Genomic DNA, 23492 nt, shown 5'->3' with positions numbered 1-23492 from the left:
TTCGCATTCTCTGTCTTTTCCTGGAGCATTAACCTAATGCGATTTTTAAAAAATGATATTTAAATTAATTGCTTTATGGGATTATTAAGCGTGTTCACCTCTCTGGGTTCCTGCAGCAAAAGGGGCGGTTTGCAAACGTGAACAATAAATAAACACATTAAGGTTTTGGCCTCTGAATGCGAGGCTTTTTGGGAAAAGCTGCAGAGGTGCCTTTTCTCAAGAGGCAAACGCTCAGCCCCAAATGTTGGGCTCAGCCCTCCTCCTTCTTTCTTTTTCCTGTCTCCCTTTTAGGATCCAAGGAATCTCTCATTTCCCTGACCATCACTGCCAGCGAAGAAGCCATGACGGTCCTTGAGGAAGTCATTATGTATACCTTCCAGCAGTGTGTCTATTACATCTCCAAGGTAATTATATCTCCCTGCTGCTTCCAGGGAGCTGTGGGGCTGAGGGCTGCTTCTCCTGACCGAGGTCCAAAGACTGGGGAAAAAACCCCATATTTATTTTATTTATTTGATCAAAATGCGTGTGCTGCTCCAGCATAGAAATCCTCAAGGCAGTCTACAGAAAGAATAAAACAGTAAGTTTATCAGTCAGACCAGTTAAAACATTTGAACTTTAAAAACCAGCAATAAGCTAAAACACACACCAGCATTCTATTCTTCTTCTTCTTCTTATTTTTATTTTTATTATTAAATTTGTATTCCGTCCTATACCAATAGATCTCAAGGTGGTTCACAACACAAAATTACAATATAAAAAAGACATAACACATTCTAGGTATCTGAGTAAATGTAAAGGGACCCCTGACCATTAGGTCCTGTCACTCATGACTCTGGGGTTGCGGCGCTCACCTCGCTTTATTGGCCAAGGGAGCCGACGTACAGCTTCCGGGTCATGTGGCCAGCATGACTAAACCACTTCTGGCGAACCAGAGCAGCGCACGGAAACGCCGTTTACCTTCCCGCCAGAGTGGTACCTATTTATCTATTTGCACTTTGATGTGCTTTCGAACTGCTAGGTTGGCAGGAGCAGGGACTGAGCAACGGGAGCTCACCCCGTCGCGGGGATTCGAACCGCCGACCTTCTGATCGGCAAGCCCAAGGCTCTGTGAAAAGGTTTCTTTAGCAGGTGGCGGAGAAAAGACAGCGAAGATTGCCACTGCTTGGGTGTCCATCGGCGGGGAGTTCCAAAGTGAGTAGGTGCCACCAGTCTAAAAGATCAGACTCCTTACAGCTGAGGAAGGGGTATTATATGGGTCAGTTCCTCAGATCAAAGTGGTCAAGAGGGTATGCATGGGGCAAGGCGATCGCCTTGCAGGGAGACTGGCTTGCGGTAGACGGAAGGATGGACATTTCTGAATGCAAGGCAACCCCCCCCCCTACAAGCAGAAATCAAGCCTGTCAGGGAGAAGGTTAATGTTGATATTTGCCTGTCGTGTGAAAGTGGCCCTTTTAGCTGCCAAACCAACCATTTTGTGGATGAAGAAACTGAGGTCCATGTATCACGCTCTTTACCCAATGTTGCAGCGGGGGGGGGGGGTCCTTGCTCTAGACCTCCCCAGGAGCACCCAAGATTGCTTATTTAGCTCAAATCATTCCCCAGTTGCAGTCAGAGGCACAGACTCTCTCAGCCATTGCAGAGCTCATTCTGCCCCCGCCCCCCATGCAGAGAAACGGCTGTGTCTCCAGGCCTGGTCCTCGGCTACACACATGGCTGGCACCGCACAAAGAGAAAATGTCTCCTTGCAGATGCAGCCCTGCGCATCCTGCACTGCACCACAGGCGCAGCCATCCGTGCATGGCAGTGGTGATGTCACGGGAAGAAGGGGAGAGGGAGGGAGATCAGATCGGAGGGGGGCAACTTCCAGCAGCGAAGACATGATACACCTGAAGACATGATACAATACATACGCTTTTGGGTAGACATCGAGAAGTCAGCAAAACAGAGGGCTTGTCTTTTTAATCTCCTGTTTGCAAACTGTAGGGACGCGGGTGGCGCTGTGGTCTAAACCACTGAGCCTCATGGGCTTGCTGATCAGAAGGTTGGTGGTTCGAATCCCCGCGAAAGAGTGAGCTCCCGTTGCTCAGTCCCAGCTCCTGCCAACCTAGCAGTTCGAATGCACACCAAAAGTGCAAGTACAGTGGTACCTCGGGTTAAGTACTGAATTCGTTCTGGAGTTACGTTCTTAACCTGAAACTGTTCTTAACCTGAAGCACCATTTTAGCTAATGGGGACTCCCGCTGCCGCGGCAGCACCGCAGCGCGATTTCTGTTCTCATCCTGAAGCAAAGTTCTTAACCCGAGGTACTATTTCTGGGTTAGTGGAGTCTGTATGTAACCCAGGGTACCACTGTAGATTAATAAGGTACCGTTCCAGCGGGAAGGTGTGAAATTTGAAGTGTAAACTCCTCGAAGGCAGGGGACTCCTCGCTCTCCCCACCTGCCTGCTTGCTCCTTTGCAAAGCTCCGAGTACCTGGGTTGCGACGCCAGTGTGGTGTAGTGGTTAAGAGTGGTAGTCTCGTAATCTGGGGAACCGGGTTCGCGTCTCTGCTCCTCCACCTGCAGCTGCTGGGTGACCTTGGGCCAGTCACACTTCTGTGAAGTCTCTCAGCCCCACTCACCTCACAGAGTGTTTGTTGTGGGGGAGGAAGGGAAAGGAGAATGTTAGCCGCTTTGAGACTCCTGAAGGGGAGTGAAAGGCGGGATATCAAATCCAAACTCTTCTTCTACTCTTCTTCTCTTGTCTCGAGCGCCAGGCGTCTGGCCGAGAGGAACCTCTCGCGAAATGAGTCAGGTCTCGCAGCCTGGAAGGCCAGAGAAATGAGCAGTTTTACTGGAAGGGTGGGGAAACACTTTCTGAGATGCTATATTTGGAGGGGTGACTCTGCCTTTCGCCAGTTCTGGCACACATTCGGCAAGCCTCCAGGTTGGAAAGCTGCCTGTTCTTTCCTTTCTCAGCTTTTCCTGGTGTCCTTCCCACTCTCATCTTAATTTTTATTATTATTATTATGAATAAAGCAAGAAAAGCGACTCAAGGGGGAAATGCCATGCAGGGTTAACAAAACCCTCAATAGTATACTCCACGCTGGTGCAATAAAAATAGAAGGATGTGACTATGATTTCAAGCCGAGAATAAAATGAAAACCCACGACTGTTGTGGGTGGAGATGAATCTTAAAGAGGAATAATATGCTATAGTGTTGAATTAACCAAAATCCATTGATTAGCAGAGGGAGGGGACAAACTGTTTTCCTCTTTATTGACATGTGTTAACACAATCAAGCCAGACAGCTGCAAACTTCCCGTTCTTTCCATCTTGGCGATTGGTCCAATATTCCAGCCATCTCCATATCTGCCTTCCCTGCCCTCTCTCACTGCAGACTTCATCAATGCCAGGCCACTGGCACGTATAAAAAATGCATTTCTGAAAATTAAAAATGTATGAAATATATGGCACAGCAATAAAACTGCTAGCATATTTGCAAAGCTAAGCAGGGTCCAGTATGGTTTTGAATTGGAAGGGGATCCATGTTTCGAGATTCCTGTATTGCAGAGTCCCTTCCAGCGCTACATTTATATGATTCCAGTCCTGATTTATTGCCTACCCTACAATACTCTTCTATGTCTGAGGCTTTTCATAGAATCATGGAATTGTCAAGTTGGAAGGGACCTCAAGGGTCATCTAGCCCAACCCCAGGCAACCTGAGCGCATCTTAGTTTAATTTGTGTGCCACCCAATTATATATATATTTTTAATTTCAGAAATGCAACTTTCCCAAAATGCCAGATTTGCACAAAAGAGCTGTCAAAAGCAAAAGTTTGAAAAAGGTGTGTGTTTGTTGCTCCAAGCCAAGAATCCTGAGGCCTGTTGTGGGTGCAGATATAATAATAATAATAATAATAATAATAATAATAATAATAATAATAATAATAATAATATATTTATACCCCACCCACTCTGGACGGCTTCCAACAAAATATTAAAATACAGTAATGCATCAAACATTAAAAGCTTACCTAAACAGGGCTGCCTTCAGATATCTTCTAAAAGTCTGGTAGTTGTTCTCTTTGACATCTGGTGGGAGGGCGTTCCATCTAGATAAATAGATGTTGTTTAGCCGTTTAGTCGTGTCCGCCTCTTCGTGACCCCCTGGACCAGAGCACGCCAGGCACTCCTGTCTTCCACTGCCTCCCGCAGTTTGGTCAAACTCATGCTGGTAGCTTCGAGAACACTGTCCAACCATCTCGTCCTCTGTCGTCCCCTTCTCCTTGCGCCCTCCATCTTTCCCAACATCAGGGTCTTTTCCAGGGAGTCTTCTCTTCTCAAGAGGTGGCCAAAGTATTGGAGCCTCAGCTTCAGGATCTGTCCTTCCAGTGAGCACTCAGGGCTGATTTCCTTCAGAATGGAGAGGTTTGATCTTCTTGCAGTCCATGGGACTCTCAAGAGTCTCCTCCAGCACCAGAATTCAAAAAGATAAATAGATACACACACACACGAATATCTAGATTAATAGATACACACACATACAAGCTGCAACGCTTCCCCAGCGCTACGCGGGACCAAAGTGGGTCACTCGCCCCTCCTCAGAACATTTGGTATGAGAAGTTCAGAGCTGAGCTGCCCTTTCTCTCTCCCCACCCCTGTCCAGTCTCTGTATGTGTCTTTGCCACCCTTGTTGGACTGCAACCCCTTCCAGAGCGAAGGGCGAGAGGGCTGGCTCTCTTCCCCGCCTCTTCCCGAGGAGATACGCAAAGTGGTGTCGACCTACCAGGCCAGCTTGGACCTCCTCCGCCAGTATGAGGTGCACCTCGAAATCAGCTCCCAGATGTTTGCCTACCTGTTCTTCTTCTCCAATACCCTCCTCTTCAACCAGCTGATGGAAAAAGGTGAGTGGTGGGAGGAGCTTCCAAATGGGAGGTGTGGGGTGTGAAACACAGAGGAGTCAAATGCAACATTCCTAAAGTGGACATGTTTAGACATGAAGAGGGATGCTTGTCCAGCCAGTAAATAAACTTCCTGTTTCCTCCTGGGCTGGGACAAACTTCCTCTACAGGTGAGCAGAAGTGGGTGTGACCTTACCTGTGCAGGTAACAAAATAGCACAGGGCAAGGCAGCCATCTCTCTCTCTCTGACTCCATTCCTCAAAGAAGCAACATCTCCTTAGCCTGAGATGCTCTCTTGGTTTCTAGCCAAGAGAAGACAAAGGAACTATCTCCTTATGGGATAGATTCCATGTGTATATACAGTGGACGCTTAGGTCGCAAACATGATCCGTGCGGGATGCACGTTCGCAACCCGCGGTGTTCGCAACCAGCAGTGATGCATCTGCACATGCGCGGGTTACGATTTGGCGCTTCTGCGCATGCACAAAGCACAATTTAACACTTCTGTGCATGCGCCACCGCTGAAATCTGGAAGTAACCCGTTCCGGTACTTCCGGGTTTCGGCGGTCCATAATCCGAAAAAACGCAACCTGAAGCGTCTGTAACCCGAGGTATGACTGTATTTTGTAACTTAAATCTGCCTTCTGGGATCCATTTGTGAACAGAACGTGTGAGTAAACTCTTTTATACTTTTATACAAGACTGTGTCATGTCTATTCTTTTTAGGAGGGAATAAAAGGGGAATTACCAGGAAACTTATTTTAGAGGCTTATGCAAGCCTGGCAAACCTATCTGCTGTGTAAGTTTAAAAGGGGGGGGGGTGTTACTCTGCTAAATCATAGAACTTGTTAACACAAGTTGGGAAGGATATAATTAAACAATATATCCTCTCCTGCCTCCCTGAACATTCCCACAGGAGGACCAAGGATGCTGGCAAGAGATCATCATCATTGTCATTTTACTTATACGCCCCCCTTTCCATAGTTAAAACAATGCTCAAGGAAGCTTGGTCTGGAGACGGGAATCTGGAGAGAGATTTAATTCTATCAAGGTTTAATTGTTTCATAATTATTGTTCCGCACACCCTCTGCTTTTAGCTGTCAGGGGAAAAGGAGGGGTACAAATTAATTAATTAATAAACTAATCAATTAATAAATAATTCATTAAGTAAATGAAATAAAATCTAAGAAGCGCCTGTAAATTATTTGAAATGGAAAAACCTGGCGGAAATGAGGATCTCAAGAGCATCGTGGGGTCAACTGGGCAATCTGACAATGCACATCCGAAGCTGGTGATCCTTCCATGACCTTCCTCTTCTTCTCCTCCTCCTCCTCCTCCTCTTCCTCCCCAGGCTCCTCCTTGGGCTGCTTCCATTGGTCGAAAGGCGTGAGAGTCCGTGCCACCCTTCGGATGCTCCTGGAATGGGCACAGCGTGTGGGCTTTGGGCAGCTGGCGGACGAGTTCTTTGGCAAGCTCTCCAGCGCGGCCAGTCTCTTGGCCATGCCAAACTCCCAGCTGGCGCAGGTGAGGAGTCCTTGGCCTCAAAGGGGCATGTCCAGTTGGGCAGTCCAGCAGGGGGAGTTTTATGTGCCCGCGGCCACCGTCTCGTGAGTAGGGTTGCCAAGTCCCCAGGGGCTGACCCAAAGTCTCCAGGCTTGTCTGCTTACCACTTGCAGGTGGCAGGATGGACGGAGGGGGCTTGACTCTCCAGCTGGGCGAGGGCGCCTTAAAAAAATAACTTAATCGAGAAGGCTGCCTGCAGCTTGCAAGCTTCACCCACCAGGAGCTGGATGCAGAATATTGTATGGCCTCAAACGGGGCAGAAGTGTCCTGCCCTCCTCACCTCTCCCAATTAACTTCCATCTCTTATTGCATAGTCTTTCTGGGGGGTAATGCTCTCCTCCCCTCCCTCTTCCCCTCTCCCAATTAATCTCTATCTCTACCTCTATCTCTGCAAATTATTGCATAGTCTTTCTGGGGGGGGGTTATGCTCTCCTCCCCTCCCTCTCCCCCTCTCCCAATTAACCTCTATCTCTGGAAATTATTGCACAACCTTTCGGGGGGGGGTTGATGCTCTCCTCCCCCCTTCCCCCACCCAATTAACCTCTATCTTTGGAAACTTTTGCAACCTTTCTGGGGGGGTAATGCTCTCCTCCCCTCCCTCTCCCCCTCTCCCAATTAACCTCTATCTCTGGAAATTATTGCATATTTCTGGGGTGTAATGCTCTCCTCCCCTCCCTCTCCCCCTCTCCCAATTAACCTCTATCCCTGGAAATTATTGCATAACCTTTCTGGGTGGTAATGCTCTCCTCCCCTCCCTCTTCCCTTCTTCCAATTAACCTCTATCTCTGCAAATTATTGCATAATCTTTCTGGGGGGAGATGCTCTCCTCCCCTCCCCCTTAGTGGAGCAGGTGTGGTGGGGCAGGAGGAGGAGGTGTGGAAGGCCTTGACTAGGCATAGGCAAACTCTGCCCTCCAGATGTTTTGAGACTACAATTCCCTTCATCCCTGACCACTGGTCCTGTTAGCTAGGGAGGATGGGAGTTGTAGTCCCAAAACATCTGGAGGGCCGAGTTTGCCTATGCCTGGCTTTGACTCTCCACCATCCCAACCTATCTCTCCCTCCTCCGCCACCTGTTCTTTGCTCTCCAATCTTGCAGCTTCTCCTGCCTCTGACCCTCATCTTCCAGGCTCTCCCAGATCACTGATCCTTTCCTCCAAGACAGTCTCCAACCCCCCTTCTCCCGGTGCCCGCTCAACAGTCTCTGGCCACCACCTCTCAGTGTCCAGCCAGTCCCCTAGGTCTCAGGTTTGGTCTCTGAAATCTCAGCATCTAAGATCCTCACAATCCCGTGATGTTGGCAGCGCACGTCTGAGGGTGGCGCCAGCCACCCAGTGAGCACTCCTCTGCAACACCTCACCCGTCCCTCTCTTGCTTTGCTCAGATGACCTGGCCTGTGCTGAGAGCCGAATTCCCTGCCCTAAATCCTGCCCAGCTGCACCACATCCTCACCCAGTACCAGGCCTCGTCCGACATGGGATGTGTACCAGCCTGGCAGCCCAACAAGGAGGATAGCCTGGCAGCCTTCAGGACAGGTAAGATCAGGGACGGCCGGGTTGCCCGGCGAGGGATTCTGTCAATGGGGGAATCACAGAAGGGGAGAGTCAGAAGGGGCAATGGGGGAAATGCTTAAAGAAACAATGTGTATGCCATGCGGCCCAGGAATCAGCGTGTTTTTACATGTGTAGAATGCATCCTTTTATTTAAAATGCATCTCTGGGTTATTTGTGGGGCCTGCCTGGTGTTTTAACATGAGTAGAATTTGTGCTTTTATTTAAAATGCTTCTCTGGGTTATTTGTGGGGCATAGGAATTCATTCATCCCCCCCAAAAAAAATATAGTCCGGCCCCTGACAAGGTCTGAGGGACAGTGGACTGGCCCTCTGCTGAAAAGTATGCAGTTCAAATGTCCCCATTTCTCTGCCACTGAAAATGAAATGGGGCGGACTTCAGTGCTGATTGGATGCCCTTCCGTCGTCACCAATTACATTCCTGCCTTGATGGGGGCTGGACTAGATGACTCTCCGTGTCCCTACAATTCTACAAATCCCTGACACCCCCCAAGCAGGGCTGGGGAAGTCCCCTTTCTGAAACCCTCTGCCAGTCTTTCAAAATACAAAAACACTACAGGAAAGAAAATCTCAAGTTGAGCAAGGACCCAATGCAGCCCTAACCGTGCTTGGTGGGAGGGGGGGCACAGATTACTGGCTGATTCTTGTGGGAACGGGGGACGGAACGGAGCGCTCTGGGAAAGGTCGTCGCAGCCGAGACCTTGAGCGGGAGCACTTACTGCAACATTTTGCTGTGGGTCCCAGGCGTAGCTTCATATTTCATAGGTGAAAGTCATTTTGCAGGGCTGACCAATCCGCTTGGCTCGCTCCCCTGCTCCCCCCCCCCAAGCGCACGTTTTGATTAATGGGAGACATTTGAGGGGCACATTGCTCAGAGAGAGTCGAGTGCCGCATGCGGTCTTCGCACCGTTTGCGCACAAGGGAAACGGCACCAGCCACAGCCTTAGCATGCGCTCTTGTCTCGGAGCACGGATGCCCATCGTTCCCCACAGAGCTTTTAGGGCGAAAACAGGAGGCTGCTGAAATATCATGGTGGAAACAAGCGTTCCCCTGCCAGGAAAGGCAACCTTTTAAATCAACATTTGGGGAATGATTTTGTGTCAAGTACCCAAAGCGATCGGCAGAGAAGCCTCATCCGTGCCAAAGCAATTAGACTGAAAGATGGAGACAGGGCAGCCGATTTCTGCTTCCTCGGCTGGTTTAGGCGGGGCTGGAAAGCGGTACTCCTGTCCCATGCCAATGGGGAGTATGTGGTAGCACCCCTCCAAACAGCACAGAGGATTCTGGGGCATATAATAATAATAAAATTTTATTTATATCCCGCCCTCCCCAGCCAAAGCCAGGCTCAGAGCGGCTAACAACAATAAAAGTAACACAGCATTCTAAAATCAATTCATTCTAAAATCAATTCAGAATCAAATTAATGGCAACCATTGGGCTAGAGTTCTATGAGGATTACAGAAGGAGAGAGGGGTCAGACTGTGCTTTGGCCAAAGGCCAGGCGGAACAGCTCTGTCTTGCAGGCCCTGAGGAAAGATGTCAAGTCCCGCAGGGCCCTGGTCTCTTGTGACAGAGCGTTCCACCAAGTCGGAGCCAGTACTGAAAAGGCCCTGGCCCTGGTTGAGACCAGTCTAACCACCTTGCGGCTTGGGACCTCCAAAGTGTTGTTATTTGTGGACCTTAAGGTCCTCCGTGGGGCACACCAGGAGAGGCGGTCCCGTAGGTACGAAGGTCCTAGGCCGTATAGGGCTTTAAAGGGTAAAGGTAAAGGGACCCCTGACTATTAGGTCTAGTCGTGGCCGACTCTGGGGTTGCGGCGCTCATCTCGCTTTACTGGCCGAGGGAGCCGGCGTACAGCTTCCGGGTCATGTGGCCAGCATGACTAAGCCGCTTCTGGTGAACCAGAGCAGTGCACGGAAACACCGTTTACCTTTCCGCCAGAGCGGTACCTATTTATGTACTTGCACTTTGACATGTTTTCGAACTGCTAGGTGGGCAGGAGCAGGGACTGAGCAACAGGATCTCACCCCGTCACGGGGATTCGAACCGCCAACCTTCTGATCAGCAAGCCCTAGGTTTTGTGGTTTAATCCACAGTGCCATCCGCGTCCCTTAAAGGTGAAAACCAGCACCTTAAACCTGACCCTGTACTCCACTGGGAGCCAGTGCAGCTGGTATAGCACTGGATGAATGTGATGCCGCGGCGAGGACCCCATAAGGAGTATCCCCAGGGATTCTGCACCCGCTGGAGTTTCTGGGTCAGTCTCAAGGGCAGCCCCACATAGAGTGAGTTACAATCAAGTCTGGAAGTGACAGTCGCATGGATCACAGTGGGACGGGGGGGCTGTTCTTTCTGGTTGCATCACAAAAACCCAAAACTCACACATTTGCTTCCTCCACAACGGGCTTTAGATGACATCCTGGAGTCCTTTGACAGCCACCCGCCAATCATGCTGCCCAGTGGAGGGTTCAAGGTAGACCTGGAGGCTGAACACCTGGACGACAACATTTACCAACACTTCCTCTACATCCGCCACTTCCTGTGGAGCTTGCGCAGCAAAAGCCCCCACCCCAGCGATTCGCCCGAAGCGGAGACCCCCAAGGTAAAACTCTTTTGCCTTTCCAGAATCTTGAGGGTTTGGTCTCACATCTTTAAAATGTAAGAAGGGCTGTTGCAGGGAGGGAACCACCAGAGCTGGACCTCAGTGTCCAGGCTGAACAATGGGGGTGGAGACACTCCTTCAGGTATACTGGGCCGAGGCCGTTTAGGGCTTTGAAGGTCAGCACCAACAACACTTTTGAATTGTGCCCCAAAACGCACTGGGAGCCAGTGTAGGTCTTTCAGGACCGGTGTTATATGGTCTCGACAGCCACTCCCAGTCACCAGTCTAGCTGCTGCATTCTGGATTAGTTGTAGTTTCCAGGTCTCATTCAAAGGGAGCCCCACGTAGAGCGCATGGAAGTAGTCCAAGCGAGAGATAACCAGAGCATGCACCACTCTGGGGAGAGGAGGAGTTTGGATTTGCTATCCCGCTTTATCACTCCCCTTCAGGAGTCTCAAAGCGGCCAACATTCTCCTTTCCCTTCCTCCCCCACCACAAACCCTCTGTGAGGTGAGTGGGGCTGAGAGACTTCAGAAAAGCGTGACTAGCCCAAGGTCACCCAGCAGCTGCATGTGGAGGAGCAGGGAAGCAAACCCAGTTCCCCAGATTACGAGTCTACCACTCTTAACCACTACACCACACTGGCTGGTATTTCATGCTAGCTCATCCTGAACTTGGAGGAGAAGCAGGAAGGAAGTTAAAGCCCAAAAGGAAGTAGTCTAATTTACCAACAAGGAGCTTCTAAGAAAGGAAGAATCAGTGAGGAGAAAGGACAGCCTGCCTTTTCTGTCTGTCGCTCCTCTACCGGTTCAGCTAAATCATTTCATGTGGTGTTGCTTAGTTTACACACCCAATCCTTGCTATGCCTGAGGGCTGTCTGGGCAAGATCCAAAATGATCTTCCCACACAGGGCCACTGAGATCTGCCCTCCACCCCCCTCTGCCCCACGTTTTGCAGAACATGTTGAGATGGGGGGGGGATGCATTGGATTGTTTGCAAACCTGTGGATGTGAGATACACACACACACACACACACACACACACACACACACACACACACACACACATTTTTCTTGATTTTTTAAACATTTTTTAACATATCAGTTCCAACAGTCATACAACATATCTCACATCTTATACAATATTTTTGACTTCCGTCAACACCTCTGATGATTTTCCACTCTTATCACTTATTCTGTCTTTTTAAAATTTCCTATTACACTTAATTATCCTTAACTAATCATTCTTTCTGTAGTCTTTCTTGCAATATTTCAAATAATCCACCTTAATCCTTAATCCACCTTCTTGCAGTCCTGTTCATCCCAATTACTTTTCAGATAGTTCATATATTTACTCCAGTCTTCTAATAATCTCTGATCCCGCAGCTTTTGAATCCTTCCTGTTAATTTATCTAATTCTGCAGTCTCGGACGTGAGATTTTCAGTGGGGTTCACCCCACTGGTAGAGAGTTGAGCAAAAGGGCAAGTCTTTTCTTCTCCCCCCCCCCCATCTGAAATATTGTGGCTCCTTCCGTCGCCCCAGGGCTCACACTCAACAAGCAAACCAGCTGCCGCTGCTGCTGCAAGCCCAACATGAAATCCAGCAGCGATTCTGAATAATTGAAAACCAGTCGAGGGCTCAAATTCCAAGGTGTGCACATGTTAAACCCCCACCAGACTTGCGCCTGCAGCTGCTCATCGCCTTTCCTTCAACACCACCTGCCTGTTTCTGCAGAGTGCCAGCAAAGAAATCTTCCTATCACCTGAATTGGGAAGGAAAACGATACTGTCCACCTTCTCCCCAGGGTTGTGGGTTCACCTGGTTGTGAAATCAGCAACCACACATGTTCAGGTCAAGGCAACAAATGCAGCTTGCAGTTCTCCAGTTCAGGGTGTCAGCTGGCCAGCCAGCCAGTCCCTCTTGCAAGAGAGTCCATTCCACTCTTGATAATATGATAATCTTTATTGTCATTGTTCCATACAGAACAACGAAATTGAAAAAAAATCGACATCAGACATTAAAAAACCCGCAAGCCTGCTATCCCAGCTATCCCGGCCTGATTGACCCCCTAAAAACTCTGATACCCCAAAATTAAATACAATATACTCCCATAGAGACTACCTTACACTGCGTTTAAAACCCAAATCGCATTTGGATAGAAACTGTTTCTCAGGCGGCTAGTCCTAGTCTTTATAACCCTGTACCTTCTTCCAGAAGGCAGAAGCTGACAGAGATCATTTCCGGGGTGCGCACTATCCTGCGCTATCTCTGCAGCTTTCTTATGGCACCTGGAAGCATACGTAGATTTGATCCAAGGTGGGAAGAGTGCGCCCAATTATTCTCTCTGCAGTCTTTACAACCCTGGACAGCATTGTTTTTCTCCGACCGTGCAGCTCCCAAACCACACACACAGACCGTAAGTTAATGCACTCTCAACAGTACAGTGGTACCTCAGGCAGCGAGTGGCCCCCAAGGTCATGGCTGAGAGGCAATTCAAACCCTGGTTCCCCACAGTTGTAGTCCAATATCCTGTCTGTTAAATCACACTGAGGCCCCGTCCACACTATCCATCCACACTATACAGTGGTACCTCGGGTTACAGATGCTTCAGGTTACAGACTCCGCTAACCCAGAAATAGTACCGCGGGTTAAGAACTTTGCTTCAGGATGAGAACAGAAATTGTGCTCTGGCGGCACAGCAGCAGCAGGAGGCCCCATTAGCTAAAGTGGTGCTTCAGGTTAAGAACAGTTTCAGGTTAAGAACGGACCTCCGGAACAAATTAAGTACTTAACCAGAGGTACCACTGTACAATGGTAAAATGCCATCAACAGGTCCTTGGAGAGATTTTTTTCCCGGAGGATTCTCTGTTGCTGCAACTCGGTTCGTAGTAGCGGAAGCTGCGGGAGTTTTGCAAAGCGAGACAAGGGGCGCCGCGGCACTCCGTTTATGCAGGGGGTCGAAATTTGCTTTTCTTCCTGCTGAGTTTTAGTTATCTCAGGTGGAATTGTGATTGCTTTTCTGAGCAGCCCTTAAAGGGCTGTGTCTGACAGGCACCAAGGGGAAAGGGGCTCCCTCTGAGTCTGGCAAATCTCTTCCTATCGATGACCCCATGATGGCGCCTACTGGGATCCACCTGCTGGCGCCCGAGACCAACTCCTCCTCCTTGCTTTGCCTGATCTCCAATTGCAGCCCCTCCTGGCCTTTATTGAAAGCCTCCCTGGGCTGACGCTTCAGAGAGACAGAAGCCAATGCGAGGGATTAGTGCTAATTCCCTAACCTGAAAGCGAGGGGATGGAAAGACGGCGGAAAGCTCCTTAGCAGGGCTAAGACGGGGAGAGTTAGCCCTCGAACTCGTGGGCATCCAATGAAGGAAGCTGAATGCGGGAAGATTCAGGACGGAGGAAAGCAAGTCCTTCTTCTTACATCTCAGAGATGAACTGTGGAACTCCCTCCCACCAGAGCTGGATTTCCCTTTCCAAGGGTTGTAGAGAGATTAGAACAGGTTAGGTGGTGCCTTGCACGTCCTGCATTTTGGGTCCAGACCTTTCCCTCTTCTTCCCATCAAGGAGGATGAGGATGCTTTGAAGGCTCCACTCTTCTGTAGCATCTGGGCTGGCTGCTACGGAGCCAGGTTCACAGTCCTTGTATTAATTGACAAAGCCCTGAACAACTTAGGGCCTAGATGCCTCAAAGACCACCTGAATCCTTCTATCCCACCCTGGCAGGTTCGTCTGACTACAACATGAAATGCAGCAATTGGTGTCACCAGCCCAGTCCTGTGGAACTCTCTGCCACTGGAGATTCAGCAGGCACCTTCTGTTCCAAATTTTCAATGCCTCCTGAAAACGTTTCTGTTCCGCCAAGTTTACGCGAGCAATTAGGAACAACCAGAATTCAGCGGCCGGGTTGCTCACCAGGGCAAGGCGATTTGAGCGTATTGCACCGATCCTGGCCCGACTGCACAAACTGCCAGTTTCTGGGCCCAAATCAAAGTGCTGTTTTTGACCTATAAAGCCTTAAATGGCTCAAAACCACAACACCTCAAGGACCGCCTCTCCCCATAGCAACCGACCCAGAACCTGAAATTGTCCTGTGGCTGTTCTTCACAAGAGGCCCAGAGGGTGGCAACACGAGAACGGGGCCTTTTCTGCAGTGGCTCCCCGCTTGTGGAGTACTCATCCCAGGAGGCTCACCTGTAGCCTCCATTATACACCTTTAGGTGTCAGACAAAAATGTTCCTCTTTGGCTAACTATACAACCTACGGCCTTTTAAATGTCTTTTCTGGGGGGTTGTATTTTTTTCTTTTCTTTTCCTACTGTTATAGCACGTATTTTGTGTTTTATGCCATTAACCTCCCTGTGGTCTTTTGATGAAGGCTGGTATACACATTTAGTAAATGGCAATAATAACCTCTGCACAATAGTTAGCTGATTTCTGATTTTAACATTCTTTTTTTAATATGGTTTTCATGGTTTTCCTGTATGGCTGTAGTAAACTGCTGTGACAGCTTTCCCCCCATGAATTTCAGGATATAGACATTTCTTATAAGTAAAAGAGAGACTGACGCCTCCTCTTTCCCTGTATCTCCCTGTTAAAGACAGATGCCATCGGCTGCCAAACCACCCCCCAGGCAGACTCGGGGGCAGAGGTGACGGGGCGTTCCTATGCCCGGGCGAACTGGCAGCGCCGCAGACCCGTGAGCTGCGTGGAGCCCAGGGCAGCTGGGGGTCCCTCTCCTGTCCCGTCGGGCGCCAACGGTTCCGCCGGGGATAACGAGGCTTGTGAGCTGCGGCTCCAGGAGAGTCTCCACCAGCTCCACCTGCAGGCCTCCCAGGGGAAGGGCAGCATCTCATCGGCGCCAGCAGACGCCTCCTGCCTGCTGACCCCGCCCAACACACCTCTGACCTTTGACCCAGCGGGCCTCGAACTCACCCCAGAGGCCACCCCCGGAAAGGCCACGGCGGACCCTCGGAGGAACGGCCTCAGCGGCACCAAAACTACGACCCTTGAAGGTAGGAAACGAAGAGCCGCTTTCTGGGGCAAGCGAGTTGAACCTTTCCAGGAAGGCTGTTATAATAATTGGGAGTGTGTTTCTGCCGAATTATTCTGTTGAGAGTTATTGCAAACTGTTACATCTGAATGGATTATCAAATACAGTGGAACCTCGGTTTTTGAACCTAATCTGTTCCGGAAGACCGGCTTCCGAAAAGTTTGAAAAACGAGGATCAATGGGCTGGCTGCAAAGTGAAGGGAGAAAAATGAAAAACGCTACTCAGAAGCTGTTTTGCTTCCGAAATTGTTCAAAAACGGAAGCATTCACTTCCGGGTTGTCGGCGTTCGGGTTCCAAATTGTTCGGCTTCCGAAGCGTTCAACAACTGAACTTTGTTGTATTTATTAAGATCTGTAAATAGCAGAAAAACTAATCACATTGCAGTAATCTAGTATTGAAGCAGCAAAAACATGGAACTGCTTGTGACCAGGAATGGCCATAGCTCTCAGACCAGGGACAGAGCTGGCTGCAGAAGCAGCCCCCCAACTGCAAACTTGCTCCTTCGGGGGGAGGGCAACCCCACCCAGGGCAGCCGGCGGACCACTTTCTTGCGCACAAGAGCGACACAGTGCCTCCGTCTTGCTATGATTCAAGCTTCACTTGTTTTGCTTCACCCATTTTGCCCCTGAATCCACACGGTGGTGCCCCGGCGTCTGTGTGGCCTCGCCTGGTCTGGACACTGGTTTTGGTCTCCCTGTCCCACGTAGCAAGGGATGCTGGTCCCCGTGGCTTAAGCACAAACGCTCCCCAGAATTCTCCAGCAAGTAAAACAGGAGGGAGGGAGGTTCCAGCATTAGCATAGGGGTAGTTTTCTAGAATCATAGAGTTGGAAGAGACCACAAGGGCCATCGAGTCCAACCCCCTGCCAAGCAGGAAACACCATCAGAGCACTCCTGACATATGGTTGTCAAGCCTCTGCTTAAAGACCTCCAAAGTAGGAGACTCCACCACACTCCTTGGCAGCAAATTCCACTGTCGAACAGCTCTTACTGTCAGGAAGTTCTTCCTAATGTTTAGGTGGAATCTTCTTTCTTGTAGTTTGGATCCATTGCTCCGTGTCCGCTTCTCTGGAGCAGCAGAAAACAACCTTTCTCCCTCCTCTATGTGACATCCTTTTATATATTTGAACATGGCTATCATATCACCCCTTAACCTCCTCTTCTCCAGGCTAAACATGCCCAGCTCCCTTAGCTGTTCCTCATAAGGCATCATTTCCAGGCCTTTGACCATTTTGGTTGCCCTCCTCTGGACACGTTCCAGTTTGTCAGTGTCCTTCTTGAATTGTGGTGCCCAGAACTGGACACAGTACTCCAGGTGAGGTCTGACCAGAGCAGAATACAGTGGCACTATTACTTCCCTTGATCTAGATGCTATACTCCTATTGATGCAGCCCAGAATTGCATTGGCTTTTTTAGCTGCCGCGTCACACTGTTGGCTCATGTCAAGTTTGTGGTCAACCAAGACTCCTAGATCCTTTTCACATGTACTGCTCTCAAGCCAGGTGATATGATACATGTGGGGAGGTTTTTTTCTCTCCCCCCAGAATGGGACCTCCCACCCTGCAGGCTGACGTGATGCCAACCTCTCAGAGGCGCTGGTGCACTAGGGCAGATGGGGTGCTGCCTCACCAACCTGCCTGCCCTATTACTTCAGGGATATCCAAAGGCAACACGACGACCAAGTACAATGATGGGATGTCAATATAAACTCCTTATATAATCTCTACAGAACATTAAACAATATGAAATATGCACTCTCTGCAAAACCAAATAAACAGAAATCTGAAAGTCACAAATTATGCACCCTTGATGGATTCTCTTGAAAACATAGAACCAAATAAACCAAAAGTCTTATAGGTCTCTGAAAGTCTTTGTGGGCTATGCAAGTCTCTGAGAGAAGCAAGAGGTCAGATTCTTACCTGGTGAAAACAAAGCTGTAAATATTAATATGTATAGACCTCCCTTCGCCTGAGGATCCGTCTCGGTGATTCCCTTTGTTTAATTCACCAGGGAGGAGGAGGAAGATGGGGGGGCAGACGGGACTAGAATTGTTGGCTTTGCTTGTCGTTGGCTCTGGCACCCCCTGGTGGTGGGCTCCCTGCCTCCCGCCCTACCAGTTGCCTTCTAGGACTCTTGCCTAGGCTTGCTTTGCAAGAGCTGTGGCTCACGAGGCAAGCCCATCGGTGGGCAGAGCCCGTCCGCGTTGGAATTGCAGCTCCTGGGAGGGAACTGGAGGTAGACGGGAGTCCATTTCAGTTGCCAAATCCCCTCCCAGCCTTCGGCAGCAAAATGCAGAGTGTTACCACCTTGTGCTCCCGCCTCTGAGTCACTGGGTGGAAGCAGCTGGGAGCAGCCCTTGCCAAGTTCATTGGCAGCTCCCAGCTGGGTTGGGTTGGGCTCAGTGGCTTCTGACGCTTGGCCTCTGAGATCCCATTTATTTCACAAAAACAGCCGCACTTTAAGGGCTCGCTGCAGCCTGCGCAAGCTCCCAGCGCCGGTTGTGTGCACTTGGTCAGAAGGTCCTTACAATTTAAATGTGATTTGCAGCCGATTTACCATACTGCTGACAGCAGCGAAAGAGTGTATTGCTCACAGAAATGGGAAAATAAAGACCATTGACCACTGGGTCAGGAAAACCTGGCCAACAATAAAACTTACATATGAGAGAAACGCTTGCCGATTCCTCACAGGCGTTTGGTTTGCCACTTTGAGAACGCGACGCTGGACTAGATAAGCCCCGGGCCTGATCTAGTAGCCTCTCCTTAAGTTCTTGTATTTAGAAGGTGTTGCTTGCAAGGAACAGACTGACTCACAAACCGCCTTCCTTCTGACCCCAGGCTCTTCGCCAACGCCCTACGACTTTCCAACGCCAGCCTCTTCGAGCCGCAGCTCGGCCGCGGACGATTTTTGCTACGTCTTCGTCGTGGAGCTGGAAAAGGGGCCCATCGGATTGGGAATGGGGCTGATCGACGGCCTGGTGAGTTTCTCGCTCTCCCAGCTTCAGTCGCTTTCGGTCTGCTGCCAAAGAAGGGCTGGTAGGGAAAGCTGCGCAGATGGAGAGGTACACAGCTCCCGCCATCACCATCCCGCCATTGTCCATGCTGGCTGCTGGGACCAAGGGGAATTTGGAGCCCAACAAAATCTGGGGGGCACCCCCACGTGAGCCAGCCCTGGTCCATGCACAGACTAGTATCAGGTCTCCAGGGTTTCAGCCCTGCTTGGAGACGCCAGGGATTGACCCTCTGGCATGCAAAATACACCCCCTGCCCCTGAGCTGCGTCGAGCTTCTTCCATGTGCTAAAATGGTCCCTGGCCAACTTCTTAGGAAGGCGTCTGGTTGTGTTGCTGTAGATGAACCACAACATTTATTCTCTCTGTGCTCCTTCCAGCGGTCATTCATCGTTGAGTCACTTCTGCAGATGCACAACCCGACTGATTTTCACCAGGCACTGCGGTCGTCTGCAAGGGGCAGGGTTGATTTTGTCATGTTTGCAGTAAAACAAATAAGGCGGCGTGGCAGTCACACAGGGTCCCTGGACATTGTTGATCCCTGTGCCACCACTGTGCTCACTTCCCCGCTGCAACCAACCAGTTACTCTCGCGTGAAACACTGTCGTCAGTTGTTAAAAGTGAACCAAAAAACAAGTTTATTTTACCGACATTAACAAGTTTATGGTTTCTCAGATAATATTCTTGTCAGTATCTTAATTTTAGTTTCTTTACTGGCCTATACCTTCCTAATACCTTCTGACTGATTATCTCAACTGTTTGACTGACTCCTCTTAACAAATTCTCTCACTCTCTCCCACCAGACTAGCCCAGCCCACAGACTTTTCTTATCTGTCTCTTCTAACTCCAGACTGTCTTCTCAACAACTCTAACTCCCCCAAAAAAACCTCTGTGCTTAAACCTTATACAGTTAACTCTGCCCCCAGGGTTCCCATTGGTTAGTCATTTTACTGTTAGTTAACCCTTTCCATATGAACCCAGTATGATGTCACACACATAGGAGGGCAAACGCCACAGGCGGGTCTTTGGGTGGCATCAAAAGCCAGGGCAAAGAGGAAGCTGTGCAGTGAAGGCGCCTGGTGCCCCTCCCCAGGGAGGGAGTCCCACAGTGGGGCCGCCACAGAGAAGGCCCTCTCCTAGGTCACCACCCCCTTCTGAGCCTCTGAGGGCAGAGCCAGGAGGGGGTACTCCACCACAGCACCCGAGGGAGTCTGGAGGGGAGAGGGGACCTTTCAGATCTTTGCATCCTGAGTTGTTCAGGGCTTTAAACACCAACAGGAGCCCCTTGAATTGAGCCTGGAAAGGAATTGCCAATCAGTTGCAAGAAGACATGGCAAGAAGGCAGCCCAGGAGTTTCCCAGTGAGACCGTCCAACTGTGGGCTCCTGCAAACGCCTCCATCCGTCGGTGAGAGAGCTGGCGTTGACCTCTCTGCTGACTCCCGCTTTGCCTTCTCTCCCCCCATCCTCTTCAGCACACGCCCCTGAACTCCCCCGGGATCTACATCCGAACTCTGATCCATGACAGCCCAGCAGCAGCAGACGGCAGGCTCTCCATTGGGGACCGGATCCTGGCTGTCAACGGCACGAGCCTCATTGGCTCTGATTACCAGAGGTAGGGAAAGAGGAGGGAGGCTTGGTGGGGGTGGGGAAGGAGAGGGGCTGCAAGGTGGACCCCCGATTATGTGGCTCAGTGGAAGGCCGCATCCTGCCTTCTCGCTCTCGCCCACTCCTTCTGATGGGCTTTCCCCTCTCCCTGCTCCCCTTCTCCTTTCAGTGCCGTCGACCTCATCCGATCGGGGGGCAAGAAGCTGCGGTTCCTGGTGGCCAAATCGGACCTGGAGGCTGCCAAGAAAATCAGCTTCAGCTCCTCACCTTCCCCTTAAAATAAAAGAAGAGGTGCCTCCGGAACAGCTCTCCTGGGTTCTCCAACAGTGCAGGCTGCATCGGGCACAAGGGATCGGGCCCGTGGGCATAGCCTAGGGAGACTTCTTGCAATGGGGCATCCCGGCTGCAGGCTCCCACCAGCCCCTCAGAAGTGCCTGCAGGCGGCAACACCAGACTACGCCTGGCCTCAAAAGCAAACTCTGCTCTCCCAGCTCTGGAACCGTCAAGATGGTTTGAATTGCTGCGGTCTCAGAGCCAAAGGCTGGGCTTCGCTCTTGCAGACATCAGGTGCCGACAGCTAGCGACTTAAAGAGAGGCGGCGCTGCCCCGTTGTGGCTGCCTGCTCTCATTGCAACTGGAGAATTTCGAGACCAGCTGTTTGTGCACCCAGCATGGTTCGGACCTTAGCCTTGCAGCAACATCCCAAGCCCTTGACCGCTGCCTCCCTGCCTCTGCTGCGAAAACACCTGGGAGAAAATGAGCTTGTTATTGCTTAATTACCTGCTAATGCACAAGCCCAGGGGGCTTGATGAGGGTGCAAAGTAAGGCAGGGTGGGAAGCCCACAGCATGACCGGTTTCTCTGCACTGGGCGCCACAACTATGACACAGTACATGTGCAGGACGAGAGGTGGGAAGCACTGCCCCTGGAGCCTGACACTTGCTCGCCATTGCTGAACTACAGTTCCCATCATCCTGACGGGCTGATGGGAGTCGGAGTCCGCAGGATGCCCGAGGCCTGGAGAAAGGGAGAAAAGCTAAACCCACAAAGTCCCAGAGAGGGGAAACGGACGTCAGGCAACAGAGAGAGATGGGAGGCTGGGGACATGTTCCAGATGGGCGGGGTATAAATAAAATTATTATTAAAGGGGCCTCACAGCCATCCCCTCCCCCCCCCCATTTCTGGCTATTGGCCACCCCAAATGCACACGCTATCACACCTAAGACCCAATGATGGATAGACACAGAGACTTTAGCAGACGGCCCTAAATCTGGCAGGATTCCTCCAAATTTGCTGGGCTGTCTCAACACCTGCTTAAGAAGCGCATGAGAGAGTCATGCCCGGCTGCAACAGACCTAGTCTATAAGTCTCCAAGCCCTGGATCCTCTCTTTGAATCACAGCTGGGCAAGACGCCTTCTTCAGGGAGCTCACAAGGAAGACCGTGAAGGCAGCCGCTCTCCCTGCAACCGGCATTCAGCAGCTCAACTGCCTCTGAGCAAGGAGGTTCAACAGGGCTGCTGTAGCCAATAGCCAATCCATCTTCCTCAAATGAACTTGGCCCTTTTCAAATGGAGAGGCTCTTGCCACGTCACACGGCAGTTCCACTTATTACGGCCGCAAGAGCTACGCTGCCCACAGTCCTTTGTGTGTTGGGCGGCAGATCAGGAAAAGAAGCCAAAATACGCCAATGACTCAAGCAAAGTTTCATCAGTGGCCCCATTCAGGCGGGGAGGCTTTATCTCATTTACACAGGACCTCCTCCAATACCCCGATGAACAGGAGAAGCTTCCGATTTCTAGGCGAACAGTATTAAAGCAGCATTTATCTCAAGCTGAAAGACAAACATTTGCAATCCCTTCTGCTGGAATGAGCATCCTCGGTTCACTGGGCTGAAAGACAGCTGTTTTTCACCCTGGATTGAGGAAGGGCGACAACCTTTGTTTGTTAATACTGTGCATCTTTTTTAAAAATAATAATAATGTATATATAGTTACAGTATTGCAGACGATGTGATAAAGAACAAGGCCAGGGACAAAGGGCCGTTATGTCCAAGCTCTTTTCCTCTGGGTTAAATAACTGGATACAGTAAAACTAGCAACCGTCGTAACAAGGCTTGGCAGCCGTCTCTCATTCTGGGCTCTGTGTTCATTTTTGCAAAGGGGAAGGCAAAGGATTGCCGGGAAGGGGAACACCAATTACACAGGCTCAAGAGGCGCAGAGTTGCAGAGCAGGCTGGGGCAACTAACAGGGGGGTTACATTCACAGCGGTGCGTGCACAAAGGCAGAATTGCGCCCAGTCTGGTAAACGCCCAGTGCGACTATCCCTACCGTATAGTGCCCTGGAAATGTCACACAAGGACTCTGGAAGGCTGCGAGGGGCTCCAGAGACCTTGCACGCCCTTCCCAGAGCCTGGTGTCAGCAAGGCGGGGGGCCTGAAAATGCCCCCCCCCCGAGGAAAACTCAGTGCAGAAAGAGATGATGGGCCAGATGGGCCACTGGCCTGATACCAGCAGCTATTATTAGGTTGCACTATATCAGAGGTGGGTGGCGCTGTGGTCTAAATCACAGAGCCTAGGGCCTGCTGATCGGAAGGTCGGTGGTTTGAATCCCCACAATGGGGTGAGCTCCTGTTGCTCGGTCCCTGCTCCTGCCAACCTAGCAGTTCAAAAGCACATCAAAGTGCAAGTAGACAAATAGGTACCACTCCGGCGGGAAGGTAAACGGTGTTTCCATGCGCTGCTCTGGTTCGCCAGAAGCGGCTTAGTCATGCTGGCCACATGACCCAGAAGCTGTACGCCGGCTCCCTTGGGCAATAAAGCAAGATGAGCGCCGCAACCCCAGAGTCGGCCACGACTGGACCTAATGGTCAAGGATCCCTTTACCTTTATATCACAGGTAAAAGGGTGGACACGGGTGGCGCTGTGGTCTAAACCACTGAGCCATTTGGGCTTGCCGATCAGAAGGTCGGCGGTTCGAATCCCCACGACTGGGTGAGCTCCTGTTGCTCCCGCCAACCTAGCACTTCGAAAGCACACAGTGCAAGTAGATAAATAGGTACCGCTCCGGCGGGAAGGTAAACGGCGTTTCTGTGCGCTCTGGCTTCCGTCATGGTTTCTCGTTGCACCAGAAGTGGTTTAGTCATGCCGGCTACGTGACCCGGAAAGCTGTCCGTGGACAAACGCCGACTCCCTCGGCCTGAAAGCAAGA

The 23492-nt window shown here is 50.6% G+C and overlaps 1 protein-coding gene across 3 annotated transcripts in view; it reads left to right on the top strand.

Moving 5' to 3' along the window:
- The window catches only part of RADIL (Rap associating with DIL domain), a 74830-nt gene extending 53748 nt beyond the window's left edge, over positions 1–21082 (top strand). For all 3 annotated transcript variants that reach the window (XM_082199630.1, XM_082199632.1, XM_082199631.1), the window contains 9 exons: positions 292–404; positions 4649–4886; positions 6235–6407; positions 7830–7980; positions 10427–10617; positions 15217–15631; positions 18507–18646; positions 20152–20291; positions 20454–21082. In XM_082199630.1, the coding sequence (XP_082055756.1) occupies positions 292–404; positions 4649–4886; positions 6235–6407; positions 7830–7980; positions 10427–10617; positions 15217–15631; positions 18507–18646; positions 20152–20291; positions 20454–20562 (1670 nt within the window). In that variant the 3' untranslated portion in view covers positions 20563–21082. The remainder of the gene's footprint in view (positions 1–291; positions 405–4648; positions 4887–6234; positions 6408–7829; positions 7981–10426; positions 10618–15216; positions 15632–18506; positions 18647–20151; positions 20292–20453) is intronic.
- The last annotated feature ends 2410 nt before the right edge of the window (positions 21083–23492 follow it).

This window comes from Podarcis vaucheri (genome assembly GCF_965113315.1).
Source record: "Podarcis vaucheri genome assembly, chromosome: 14".
NCBI classification, from domain to species: Eukaryota; Metazoa; Chordata; class Lepidosauria; order Squamata; family Lacertidae; genus Podarcis; species Podarcis vaucheri.
Note: the sequence above shows the minus strand (reverse complement) of the source record. Positions and strands in the feature narration are given on the sequence as shown.